Raw genomic sequence first — 14,958 nt, 5'->3', positions numbered from 1 at the left:
TTATTTTCCTATACACTACTTCCTTTACGTTTATTATTATTATTATTATTATTGTTGATGTTGTTATTATAATGCATTTGCTAGTGTAGTAGCAGCTATCAGTTTCCTTACCAGCCTCTGGTTAAAGACCATGTGTCGAAGCCACTTGAGGTCCAGAGCTTTAAAGGCTGAGAGGACAAACAGAGATTGAGCCTCGTAGCGCTCTGTCTTCTGGATGGCCCCCTCTGGATAGGTGATCCTCATCGTGGTCTTGGAGCCAATATCTTTTTCAAAGCCTTTAACTGGGGCCTCATTTAACCTGCAACACACAGATACAAAATCAATCACGCAATAATAATCAAAACGTCTCATTTTTAACTGCAAAAGTGACAACATACCTGACAACCACATCGAACTGATCAATCCTCTGCCCCAGAGACTTATTTGTGAGGATTCCTCCGTTTCCTACAATGACACACGTCTTACAGCTAATGCTGTAAGACAGAAATATGTGGTGCTTCATTTATCCAGCCATTTAATGTTTGTTAGAAGCAAAAAAAATTATTCTGCACAAATTTAGATTATTTGCATCTTTTACAACATAATCTGTTTATGTCCAATGGATGGATTCTTATTCAGTTACATCCCTGATATTTTCTGGTCATCAATTGGCCTCCTTCACTTGTAACCTTGTTATACAACCTGCACGTGGCATCTATTGCACTTCTGTCCGTCCTGGGAGAGGGATCCCTCACATGTGGCTCTCTCTGAGGTTTCTACATATTTTTACCCTGTTAAAAGGGTTTTTAGTAGTTTTTCCTTACTCTTGCTGAGGGTTAAGGACAGAGGATGTCACACCCTGTTAAAGCCCTATGAGATGAATTGTAATTTGTGAATATGGGCTATACAAATAAAATTTGATTGATTGATTGATTAACACACTCACTTGTTACTGAGGCAAACCACCGCAAGATATGTTCAAAGCTGGATCATTCTATTTTATATGAAGGTAATGTGAATGGTATCCAGGTGGCTTGTGTTGTTACTTTGATTGGTATATAATTTTTGAAAAACTTTGGAATTTTGTTCTGACGCCATAATTAACTTGCTACTGGATCTTAAACATACAGGTCTACTTATCACACAATCACGTTTGTAATCTGTGTATTTTGTAACTAAAGACAACTCGCTGCATAGCTTTTCTGTCGATTGAACAAGCTAAAGGGAAGGATTTTGTTAGATGCAAAATCATGATTGTCCTAGCCGGCTGATGGAACAGGCTCAGGACACAGTATCTTTCTGTGCAACGCATGAGTTCCATCTACGGACAATACTTCATCAACAGCATTAGTTCAATAAATTATGTGCAATAGTCATTACTGTATAACAAACAAGTTGGCCAGTGGAGCAATGAAATAACTTTTTTTGATAACTGTGCTGAGCTTTAGGGAAGGTTTAATGAAGGTTCTACTTTCATTTTTGATTTCCAAATCAGGAAATTTAAGGGTGGAAGGAGGTCAAAAGAAGTCATCTTTGTAAATTATAGTATATAATAATATAATCAGAATTAATTCTGATTAAATTAATTCTCAAAGATGTAAAACGACTGGAAACATGAGTACCCCACCGTATGTGTATTATACAATATAATCGGACTTCTGATCCACAGGGTGGATGACAGAAAAAAAACATGACAGGAAAACTGACACAGACATACCTGTCAAGTTCTTCTCCAAGGCCATAGCTCTTAGTAGCTGAAAGGACAATATCTATGCTCTTCTCTGCAGACACAAGAGAGGGAGGGAGAGAAAGAGGAAGAAAGAGAAAGCGATGAGTAAGATAAAGTGAAATAATTATTTTCTCATCAGTTACGACGCCCTCATCTCCGGCCAAACTAGAGTAACGTGATAAATGAGGATGGGCTGGGACTAAACAGTTGGGTGGCCTGACACTTCTTCATGTTACATTGTTATACAACCAGCAAAGATAGGTGGCCCAGCCTGGTGGAGGCCTTTACATACTTCACTAGGAAGGAGGAGTATTTTAAACATGACGGGAAACAAATGGGACTGATGACTTGTCACAGTTTTGAAAAAGAAAGACTTTTTGTCATTGGGTTTGACTTATTAGCAACTACACCAGACTATGAATCCAATTAACGTTGTTAATTTTTAATTGTTCAAAATAGTAGTTCCGAAGCTATGCAGGTCTGCATTCATGAAACAATTTATTGTTACATTCCTAAATGGTCTGTATGATATCAGCAAGACCAATACAATGTACATCAATGTCTATCCTGCAGTTCTATTTACAGCTTACTGAGTAATTTTCTGCAACGTTAGCTGTGCAGCGCCTGTCAGTCACTGACTGTAAAACATCAGAGAAAGAGGCCAGGATCCCACACTTCTCCCAGTACTGCCTGGAAGTATTCACACACCTGCAAGTGCATCAAACTATATGTGGATATAATGGGGCAATTATTATCATTATTATCATATCTCTTTAATTTGTATTTCCACAAATTTGCTTTTTCATTATTTTTTTAATGAAAATTCCGATTCCCATCAATCATATTTGCTCAAGTGAGTTCACACTGGAATAATAACTGCGATAATAAAGAAATTCAAAATATTTGTAGTATTGATTGTGTATAAATTGTGGTGCATATCGCTGCATCAAAAGAAGAGTTTGTGTCACTAAGTTTCGCAGGAAATTTTGGGAGAATTTCCGGTTAATGACTGTTCAGAGGAATCTGCAGGCAGCACAGAAAACTGTCAGGAAGTAAGGCGGGTTTACCAGTTTCTGGCAGTTTTACAGGCCTGTGAATGTTGGGAGGTGACCCCCCTGCTCCTAAGCTTTGGGGAGGCTTTCACATGCATATGACAATGCTCTGGGCTTTTCAATTGCAAATCAGGATTGTTTCTCTCAGTGCAGATAACACCTTTAAAAAAATTTAAAACCTGAAATTGTAAATTGTTTCCCTTAAGTAAGTAACGTATGAATTACATTGTATACCATGAGCAAAGGCCAATGCTATGATAATGTTTTGAAACAATGCACTTTGTCTCAACATTTTATTATACATCAAAACAATGAGGCTCAGTAAGTCTGTTTCCCTGGATAGTCGAGAAACCATCTCTTCAATCTTAATTGCCCATGAACACTATCCTAAATCTCAACCACTGTGCAGAGTGGCATGATTACAGTTACGTTTTCACTTGTGTTGGTTAAATAAGCAGTGGATATGTTAACCACACATCTACCAGCAATCCGCTCAACAGGAAGAAATTATGCTGGGTATTGTGAGTCTGTGACCTGTAAGCTCCAAACTTTTACTGGCTTTCCATTGAAATATCTGTCCTCCCAAAATACTGGCAAATACAGCACCATATTCACATGTCCATGGCAAACTAAGCTGAAATTCACTCAAAATTTGAACTTCAATTGTCTTATTGTTGTTATTAAACTTTCAGGACTCAATTAAAACACTCAACACTTTAATCCAAAGCGACTTACAATAAGTGCATTCAACTGTGAGGGTACAAACACGGAACAGCAAGAATCATGTAAGTACATTTACTTAACACTTGAAAGAATAAACGGGTCCTCAGTCACACACTCATCCCATCTAAAAGTACAATTTAAAAGCTGTAATAACCGCTGCTTTAAGATGAAAAGGACAATTTTACTCTGAGAACCTCACATCACTTGCTTGCGTCATCACCTGATGGGCTCATCCAGTCACAACCTCTTGAATGAAGCGTCAGTCTCCCGCAGGCATGATGACACTTCTGGCTCATGTTAAGCTTGGTCCGAACGAGTGACTCTGTTTTCAGGGTAAATGACTTGCTGAAGTCACAACGACACTGTTTCCCTGGAGGAGAAGATGAGTGCTTGGGAAAGCAAAGCCGCGGGCCCAGTGTGGAGGAGTCGAGGCGGAGAAGACGGGCGCACAGTCCCTAACTTACGGTAAGAGCTAAAAAGAGAAGTCATTGCCAACTGCTAAGCTAACTCCTAGATCTGAAAAGCGTGTTAACAACTGGGATTAGCGAGAAAGCTGCTAAAAGAAGAATAGAGCATCGAGTACCTTTAGCAGAACTAGTGCATGTTTAAATATGTATGAACTGCTTAAATTTAACAGTTTGTTCTCGTTAAGTTTTTACATAAACCTGACTTTCTCCGATTGTATTTTTATAGGAAAATCAACGTCTCTTCACATCTCTGATGCAAATGGCCGGCGCCAGGAACCTGGAGCGAGGGTAAGATTAAGAAGAGATGTGCTGTGCTGTCTATAATACATTCTCCAGTTCACTTTATCTTATCCATTTCATCATTGTGTTTTCACAGCCTGATTCCCGCACACAAGGAGGCACATTAGGCCGAGACTGCTGAAAGTCTGTATTTGCAGTGCGGAAAACGACCCCATTGTATGCAAGTAACTGTTTAGGAATTATTATTTTTTGCTGTGGATCTTCCGAAGGTGATGCAGAGAGGCTATTTCCGTTTTATTAATAATAAACTCATGTTACTCATGTTGTTTTCCAGCTGCCTGTACTATAAGGTACTAAGACACACTATGAGCCAGTATGAAGGAGCTTCCAGTACATCCAACCAGACCTTGCATCAGAATTGAGGAGTTCAGGAGTTGTCGGAGAAGAAAGAGGGTAAGGTTAGATTCATTAAAGGGGACATATTATGAAAATTCCGCTTTTGTAGTGCTTCTACACATTAATTTGGGTATCAGGCATGTCTACCGTCCCAAAAACTCTGAAAAAAAATAACTCCCGCGATTTGTTGTGGTTCCTTTATTTCAGAAACTATATGCTAGAGTGCCTCCAATGGGATTACGACCGAAATAGACGTCATAGTCGCAACATGCCCATGTAGTACACTCCCCCATAGATTTATGCACTCCCCCACCACCACTCGACCCACCCATAGATGGACCCACCCCCTTTTAAACAGTCTATCGGTGTCCGGCCGCCATTTCATTCTTGCAAGCCTTGGGAACACTTGGATAAGCTAACTAGCAGCATGAATCGAATTCGACAAACCGAGATGCTCAGTGGTCGGCTGCACAAATCAGCACAAATGTCTTCATGTGACTCCAGCTTCAGAAGACACAAGATTGAGATGGATTGAGTTCATATATGATGGCAACGTTCCTGCCAGAGTTGGCAACTATTTTTTTATAATTCTGGTATTTTCTTCTTTTAGAGATTTTGTGTGGAGGCTAGTGACGTTAGCATGTTGTGGCGTGTGTGTGAGGGGGCAGGTACAGCTCCGGTTGCTCCGGTAGCTACAGCAGCTCCGTTAGCTCTCCGGTAGCGCTCTGTTAGGTCTGGTAGCGCCCCGTTAGCTCTCCGTTAGCTTCGGTAGCGCTCCGGTAGTGCTCTGTTAGGTCCGGTAGCGCTCCGTAAGCGCTCCGTTAGCGCTCCGGTAGCGCTCCGTTAGGTCCGGTAGTGCTCCGTTAGCGCTCTGTTAGCTTCGGTATCGCTCCGGTAGCTCCGCTAGCGCCTCCGGTAGCGCTCTGTTAGGTCCGGTAGCGCTCCGGTAGCGCTCCGTTTGGTCCGGTAGTGCTCCATTAGCGCTCCGTTAGCTTCGGTAGCGCTCCGTTAGGTCCTGTAGCGCTCCGTTAGCGCTCCAGTAGCTCCGGTAGCTACAGCTGCTGCTACGGGGATTTAGCAGCAGGATGTTGTTGTCATAATGTGCGGGACTAGAACAATTATTCATTACCAGCCCTAGTTGGGGGAAATGTGTCCTTGTATCTTTGTATGCATTACAGTAGTACAAACATGAATAACATTGCTGCTTTTGGTGTTTAGGCAAGCACATCTGTTCACGGTGCTAGGGTACATCACGTAGCATGCCAGGACCCACCAAAGATGCGCACATATGGCACGCAGCTTTCTATGAAAACACTGCAACCTCAATACAAAAATACAGGTTTGTTTACCCTCAGTTACTTCGTCATGTCATTGAATGTGTCTCCTTGTTAAAGTTGTAACAGCATCTCATTTGTTGTGACTCCACGGATACTGAATGTCTGTTTTATCATAGGCACACAGAAAACTGTGCTGCACTGATGTCGGTGTTGGGACCTCAGCTGTAAGAGACCTCGCTTGGAGGAGGGACAGGACAACCCAAGTTGTTCAAGTATGGACTTCGGAGAGCCACAGGATGCTACCTATGATCCTGATGACTCGATCACAGTCTTGACTGAGTCAGCAGATGTGACATGAGTGACTCAATATTTAATCTAAACATTTCAATAATCAGATGGATTACTATTCTACACTTATTTTAGCTGTGGCAGCTTTTTGGTGAAATCTTTGTCTTTTTAATAGAATGGAATCTTCCAACCCTGTTCATAAGACACCCACATATATTGTCTATGAAAACTGCCTCCTGGAGCTGTTTGAGGTGTGTCCTGTGTGTCGGCGGGGGACAGATGTGCAAACAAGAAGGATTGGGACATTCCTCTCTGTAGAACAAAAGTGCCCACACTGTGAGTTCAACAGAAAATGGAATAGTCAGCCTCTTCTTGATAGCCTATCCAACTCTCAGCTGGGGAACATCCAACTCTCAGCTGCAGTGTAGGCCACTGGTGCATCTTTCTTATCATCTGAATTTGTGGAGGGTTAGGGTTAGCAGATGCAACCTTCCGTGAGTCTCACAGGCTTTATTTAAAATTCCACAAAGTCAAACAATGTACAAACAGTATGTGAAACATAAATAATATATCAATTAACTGCTGTTTTTAAATGGTCTTCACGATAAATAGAATAATATAATTACAAAATAATTATAAAAAGAAAATAGTAAATACAGAAAAGTCCAAAATGTACACCAGCTAACAAAGCTTCTGTACGCCAAATACCTGTAACGGCTGAGCAAAGTTTACATTGTATTTAGAGAATAAAAGGTGACACACAAATATAAAGTGTTCCTTTGTTTACAGTATGGCTACTGACGGCACAAAGTGTATTTTTGGAATCAATGTTTTTATTATACTTTTGTATTTATTAATTATGTACCAGCCAGTACATTTAATAATTATGTTTAAAAAGCTCTGTGGCATTCTTTCTAGCAATCTTTCTGACAATAAAAGTGTATATAAACAGTTGTATGCTTTTAGTGTTTGATATGTAACATGTCAACAATTGACACGTGTAAGATGAGCAGTTAGCAAAGTAATACAGAGGGAAGAGTAATTTATTGTATTTTATTCATCAGTCATATTTGTATTGCAGGAGACTAATATCTCATGCATAAAAAAAACAACTTACTGCTCTATTCCTCTTAGACATAAAGGCCCATAATCTGCCCTATAGAGGTTGAATGCATTCTGTAGTGAGAACACATTCAAACACACAGGCTAATTAATGGAGGTAAAAACGTTATGTCCTACACCTCCATGAGAGGGGGGGTGGGGGAGGAGAAGGGGGAGGGGTGAGAGGGGTGAAAGGGGGCTGGGTAAGATGGGGGCGGGGTGAGAGGGGGGCGTGGCCCTCAAAACAGGTCAATATGAGGAGGGCTGTTTTAGACAGGGTAAAAAGGCGCTGTTTTAAATGATCCTCGTGGTATTTTGACCAAACATTTTTACAGACATTTCATTAAGACCCCAAGGAACCATATCAACTGTGGTAAAATGGGCATAATATGTCCCCTTTAAGTCATTTTTCAGTTACATGTATAGGTGTATGTTTTCATTGAACTGTGCTAATTGTACCGATTGTGATTACAGCTGATTGAAGTGGGATAGATGAAATGGATCCATCCTTCCACAGCCAGGAGCTCACAGACCTGTGTGCCACACTTCAAATAAGACTAGAAGCTACACTGGATCTCACAGCTACACACCACAGACGTCTACACACTGGGGCAGATTCGGACAGAGTCCCACAAACAACGTATGATCCAGAGGCTGCAAAGAGATATTTCAAGCTTCACCTGATTAGTTGTGTTTGTACAATATTTGTGCTGTATGTAAATAAAGCTTTGACTCATCATATACCTTGTTCATGTTTTTTTTCCTGTACAATATGTTCACATAAACATCAAGCATCACATGAATGTCTTAATTAACTGAAGTGCTTTTGGTAAAGGCTTACTAATAAATTACAATATATACATTATTAGTAACAACTATATATACATTTTTATTATTAATATTGCGTGGGAGGGGTTTACCCACGTGTGTACTGCAATGACCCAGAGTGACCAATAGCAACACTTCTACCCGCCAATCACAAGTGACTTTTCGTTTGAAGGGTCTGTGGTTTCCTCCAATGGTGACTCAAGAGAGGCTCTTACCAGCGGCTTCACTCCGATTCATATGCTAATTGGATCACATCTTTGATCCACGGCTTCGCGACCCCGCGGCTATCCCCCTTTGTTCCCCAGACGAGTATGCATGTGTGTGTGTGTGTGAGTGAGTGAGTGAGTGAGTGTGTTTTAAAATGGCGGCTGGACACTATGAAGACAAAAGACCATGTCTTGTTTGCACCATGTGCCTGAGATCAGATGTATGTGTTAAGTTTGGGGAGATGTGTGTGTGTGTGTGTTGGGCCAGGTTAGAGAAAGTAGTTATTTGCATGCAAAGAAAGATCGTGAAGAGCATAACTAACATTAACTTTCTAATAACTTATAAGCAAATATCACAACATAAATCAAACTTATAAACATCACATGAATAGAATTGAACAGTCTTTGCTTAGCTGATAATTATTAAGCCCAGTTGTGTTACCAGTCCATGAAGAGGGGAAAAACGTTGATGTGTTGTTTGAAGTCCAGTGAAGTGGTCTTGCTGGTTTGTGGCTCCTGTTGCTGTGGTTCTGCTGTGCGATGGAGCTTTTGTGCTGAAGTTCTTAGGCAGGCTCTCGCGTTGCTGCCTTTTGGAAGCTCTCAGCAGTCTGCTCCAGGCAGGCCTGCTTGAAGGTTGGTAGAGCTTGGGTAGGAAGGAAGTTTTCCTGGCTGGGCTAGCTGGAGAGCTTCACCTCTCCTCCAGGAGAATTGAGTAGAAAGAGTTGAGTTGAAAGATAATGGAGAGGGAACTGGGCTTATATTGGCCTGGTGACCTCATTGATCATGGGGCCATGAGTGACCAATAATGGTTGAAAGTTGTGTCAAGGGGCAGTTTTAACACCTAGGTGTGATGTTGAAGCATCCTGAGAGACTGAGTTCTGGAGGCTCTCCTTTGTCTCAAGAACAAAGAAACATGTGGTCATGATTTGGCCAAACATGTAGGCCGAACTGTAGTTCACAAAAATGGTCCCAACAAAATATTATATACATAAACTGATTAATTTACACAGGTTTGTATGCCTGATGAGGCACCATGATTCAGCTGTGCTTTTCAAGGACAAATGGTGACCTCCCATCTGGATCATTCCACATCACCAGCTGCATCAAATAGTGGTCATGTTGAAAACAGTTGCATCAGTTTTGCAAAAGCAATGATAATATCCATATGACTAACAGGGTTTATATGCCACAAGAATGGCAAAAAAATTATTAACCTAGAGTTCTCATGATTTGTGTCTGCACCAATTCTGATGTGGATGGTGCAGGTATGGGGGTACCAATCCTAATCCTCTGGGGTCATCTGGACGAAGGCTCCTCCTTCGAGGCATCATACTTGTGATTCTGCGATTCAGAACTCTTGCTTGCAGCTCTAAGATGTATGCATAGGCTTTTTCCGCAGTTTTTAGGGCATTTTATCTTCTGGAATTCTTTTTGTATAGTTCCCTGGAGCTGAAACAACAGTTTTCAACCATTCAATACATGATATACATATTAGCAACTTTGAACGGTGATTGTGCAAGTGAATAAGCTGTGGAAACATATTGTTACGTTGAGATGAAGGAGATGGACCCAGATGCAGAGTTTTAAAACAAAAGGTGATTTTAATTAAACTAGTTCTTTTAACAAAACAAAACAAACGTGAACAGTAAAGGGTGAAAAACAAAAACACAAGGAAGCTTACACGAGGGGTTCAAGGTGAAGAGGCTCAGGAGATCAGGACAAGGCAGGACAGGAACACAGGACAGGACAGCGGGTGGAAGAACAAACGATCCGACAGAGGACTAAGGAAACACAGAGGCTAAAATACACAGAGGAGGCAGGGGCAATTCAACACAGGGGAAACACATGAGGATTGGGGACGACAATCAACGACAGGAAGTTAAGACAGAAACAACACACAAGGAACACGATACTACAAAATAAAACAGGCAACAGAAAACACAAAGAGACAGAAATTAACAAACTAAAATGACAGAACATTACACATATTATTGTAATACTATAGCTTTACCAACTTTTTACACAGATATGGTAAAATGACGGTCAACGTAATGTAATGTAAGTCGCTTTGGACAAAAGCGTCAGCTAAATGACATGTAATGTAATGTAATGTAATTGCTATTTTTACCTGTTACAAAAAAGAAAAACACCAAACGCTTATGAAGAGGAGAAGAAAATACACAGGCAAGTGTAGGCCTACTTTGAAATAAATTAAACACAGAACTATGTAGGGCTATTTGAGTCCTCCCCATATTTGTGGGAAATGTATGAAATAAGAAGTACGCTATTTTGAAATTAATAAAAACATATAGCTGCAAAAATTACGTGTGTTTTGTCAAAAAAGATAATACAATGCTGGGGTTGTACTCCCATTCTCCTCATCAAAGATATGCACCTAAGACCACAAACCCAGAGAAAGGAGTAATATGTAAAATACAACATATGTAATGATAAAAAGTTATCATAATTGAACTGTTCTCTTCGCTCAAGGCCCTGAATTTCTGAAGAGAAAGTAACAAAGAATGGAAGAAAGAAAATTTTATTGACGATAAAACATATTAGAAACTCAACATAACAATTTTCAATGCATTAACTTGCCTGTCTGTTCCAGTGGAAACTACACTGTTAGACAAAGCTGGATCTGAAAAAGATGTTTCCTTTATGGAGTTGATGTACAAGGGTCAGTATAAAAAGTTGTAATACAACAGTAAGTAAATTAGTGCTACATGACACAGTGGTCTTATCCTATATTTACATCCTGAGGTGGTGGGAAGTTCACTAATGTGATGTTAATTACAACTATAATCCTGGGCATGAATAGATAACAGATAGATATGGATCTATCTGTAATAGTTTAAATGTTACAATACTAGTATCTGACTGAATATAAACATTGTATTTTGGTGCATAGTAGTAAAACTTATCTATCAAACAACAGATTTAATTTTAAATTGATGTGGTAAGTTACCTGTTTAACAGAAAACTGGAGACTTCAGCGTCGGTCTGAAACTGTGTCTTAGCAGAGATTTGTATCCCGAAGACAACACCAGTGCGTATCCTCGTTTCTGTCATCATTTGTCATTTCACCTTGACGCGTTTTCGCTCAGTGAATACTCCCTTGTTGTTTTGTGTTGTTGATTTATGGAATTAACAAATTAGGGGGCGGCTGTGGCTGAGTGGTAGAGCGGTTGTCCTCCAACCAGGAGATCGGCAGCTCGATCCCAGTCCTCCCATCTGCATGCCGAAGTGTCCTTTGGCAAAATGCTAAACCCCGAACGGCCCCTCATAGAAAAAAGTGCTGCCCATCGATGCACTGTATGAATGTGTGTGTGAATGGGTGAATGGCAATGTCATCAGGACTATAAACGCTCTTTATAAATACAGACCATTTACTATTTAATTTATAAGTATTATCCTCCATTCAATGTCATTTCTGTTAAGAAACCTCCTACAGACCTTTCATAAAAACCTCAGGAAGCCAGACTGGCTTCTGTGTTGTTATTCAGTTGAATTCCTGCTGCTTCATCAGTATACAAACGTGAGACGTCACATCCAACCGGTTTGTCCGCTCCAGGCATCTTTAGCAATATCATGATGCAACTTGGCAATACCTTTATCTATAAAAATAGGAATGTGTAATCATACCTTGTGATTTTATCCCAAATGGAGGCGAATAATCACCAATCTTGGAAAATCTTTTGTAATTTGGATCAAGGAACATAGGAGCCAGTTTGGTGAATCTGTTGATAAAGAAAAAAACATGTTACAACACGAAAGAATGAAGAAGTGATATTCATCAATGCATTATCTGTTCGAGACCCGTACAGCCCTGATGTTAACAGTGTAGATGCAGTGATTAATGGTAGAATGCTTAAGCGGATTTACAGTATCTTGTTTCAAGCTAATCCACGATGTGTGCGAGAGAGGACAAAGCTCCAAATTCCCACTGTGAGACTGGGAGCAAGTACTCCGACTCTGACTCAGTGGCCAATGAGCAGCCAAAAGGGAGAAGTTTGACCCACTTACTCCCCCAACCAGACTTGTCCAGGTGGTCTGGTACTGAACCAACATCCTAACATCTTACCTACGAGTGTTTTTGTTATTATAAGGATCTGCCCCCTTCTCTCTGAATCGCTCACTGTGACATGCAGACACACATTGACACACACAAACAGTGTCATTAAATGCATCTTTAAACTCTGGATAAAAACAACATTATTCAGCCGTGATTATATGCATATGGTGAGTGTGATCCGATCACAAGAGGTCACAGGATACACATTCGAGATGCATTTTATGTCAGGACTCTGGACTCTTAGATAAAAGTTTTTTTTTTTTATGTTGGACTCTTTGGTTTATGGACTTTTACCTTTGTTTCCTTGTGTTAAGGTTTGTGTTCAGTTGTGTTGGGCCAGAGCCCAGAGGCTGACCACCAGACACTGGAGCCGAGGTTAAACAAAGGGTTGTTAAACTTTTGGAGGGAAAACATTCTCCAGCAGGCCCAAGAGTCTCCCCCTGGTGGTGGAAAATGTCCTGGGAATGCCTTGGGACCCCGCTGAGTTCCAAGCCCCGCCCACTCAGATCGATTCCTGACAATTCAATTGGCCGATGTCCTATGACCAACTTCTCAAGGAGGAGGACCTCTCAGGTTTTTAGCCCTTAAAAGCCCTGACACCCCAAAAATCTTAGCCATTTCCTGCTCTCTGAAGACGTCAATAGACCGTTCCCGGTCTAGCTAGATGATTTAGTTGCTAAAGGAGGCAATAACCACAAACGTTTGTTTTATTTTCATTTTCTTTTATCTTAAGTCGAAGCTTATTTTGAAAGACTATTTTTGTTTTTAACTTGAAAAGGCCGCGCAACAGGAAGCTCATTCGCCGGCCGAGACAAAGACTTTTCTTTTCCACGATCTCCAAACCAACTGTGCCACCGCTGTTCATCACTGCAGAAGAACGACGTCATCCCGTTGAGGAGCAAGAAGAATCCGCTCGTATTCGGCCAAGTCGACGCCGCTGCAACATAGGAACCAGCGCCACCGAGCTTGAGCGGCCACGATTATTCACTGGACTTCCGGAATATCCGCGCGACACGCGCATGCAACACCGTGAAGGTCACAGTAAGAGGCTTATTAATTGTCTGGGCAGAGAACTAGTTTAAATACTTAGCGTGTCATTTTATTTGAGTGTATGTTTGTTTGGAAGATCGCAGATCTGTTTTAAGCCGGGTTACACGGCGGACTGAGACGTCACATCCGGTTCCCTTTTTCTACTGTGTTTTGAGAAGCGCGCGGTAACAAGCCGGCGCTTCCTTTTAACGTGTTACCGTCAGAGATATTGTGCGGAGATTTACATCTGTTAAAAGATAAATCTCACGTAACTGGACTGCCCGCTTCGCCGGAAGTCTGTCTCTGACGATGTTTCTGATGTTTTTCTCTCTCTGATCTCTCTCTCTCTCTTTTCTCCTAAACCTGTTTTTACACACGTCCCGACCTACACTTACACATTTCATGTTACACAGCTAAATCTTGACTAAAAGGGCCTAAATTCATCTCGACGCCGTTCGGCGCCAGAACCAGGAGATAAGAAATCTCTTTGTCTAAAAAGTTCCTTTGTGTAACTGGCGACCGACCGCCATCTTGTCTTCGACCTCATGTCGTGACACAGAGGTCATAAAACTCCATCTTGAGATTACTTGAACGTAACATCTTGATTTCGGCCAGACGACGTCACCACGTGATCTCGTCATTACGCCATAGCCACTCCCCTTTCTCTTTCTTACACACACACACACACACACACACACACACACACACACACACACACACAGATACTCAGTATTACATGTGTGACAATTGTGATAAGTGCTGCTGCTGCTGTTGTCATCTTTTAAAGATTGGAGTTTGTTAAATGAAGAATCATTGAACGACATTAACTTTATTTCCCTTTTAATAAATACTTTTGTAATTAAAGTATTTGTATTTCTGTGATTATTTGTACATATGTATGTGAATGCAGCTGGATTACTAAAGCCTGTGCTCGAATTTAAAACCCTTCATTGTTTATTATATAATCATTAATATTGAATATTGAGATTATTAATATAACGTATATCACTTGAGACTGATATTTAAAGATTGACTCGTTGGTCCCTGTAAACAGGGTGGTGCCCCGCAAAGATAAGCAATGATTACAGATTGTATTATTCTTAATTGATAACTTTATTGTTTTCATTAATTATTTAACTATTATTAATGGATAACCGTATCATTTCTAATTAATTATTTTACTATTCTTAATTAATAGCTTAATAATTTTTAATTATTTTTAATAAATAATTTTTATTTTAATAATCATTTTTCATGATTATTAATAATTAGCCAACGTCAAATCTACTACTACTATTGCACAACAGTTGTTTCCCCGAGTTCTCGGTTTCCTGTTTATTTAGAAGTTTCTTCTCCTTGTGTGTCTCTTGCTTAACTTCATCTCTTAGTCCTGTTACCCACCTCTGTTGTTGTCTGCACCTGTTCCTCATGTGTTTCACTTTTGTTCAATAAACCCTGCCTCCCTTGTGAATATAAGTCCCTATGCTTCCCTTTGTCAGTTCTTCGTCAATCATCTTTCACACGTTGTTGGTTCGCCACTTTTTTTTCACTATCTTGTTTCCTATGTA

General features: G+C 40.5%; 1 protein-coding gene across 1 annotated transcript in view; it reads right to left on the bottom strand.

Annotated features, from left to right (window-relative positions):
* Nucleotides 1-14,958, bottom strand: part of st3gal3a (ST3 beta-galactoside alpha-2,3-sialyltransferase 3a) — a 71,771-nt gene that overhangs the window by 14,737 nt on the left and 42,076 nt on the right. The window contains exons 5-8 of the mRNA XM_053430955.1: nt 11,932-12,026; nt 1,697-1,760; nt 378-473; nt 112-298 (exon numbers count right to left, since the gene is read on the bottom strand). Of these exons, the coding sequence (XP_053286930.1) occupies nt 112-298; nt 378-473; nt 1,697-1,760; nt 11,932-12,026 (442 nt within the window). The remainder of the gene's footprint in view (nt 1-111; nt 299-377; nt 474-1,696; nt 1,761-11,931; nt 12,027-14,958) is intronic.

Source organism: Pleuronectes platessa, chromosome 9 (assembly GCF_947347685.1).
Source record: "Pleuronectes platessa chromosome 9, fPlePla1.1, whole genome shotgun sequence".
NCBI classification, from domain to species: Eukaryota; Metazoa; Chordata; class Actinopteri; order Pleuronectiformes; family Pleuronectidae; genus Pleuronectes; species Pleuronectes platessa.
Note: the sequence above shows the minus strand (reverse complement) of the source record. Positions and strands in the feature narration are given on the sequence as shown.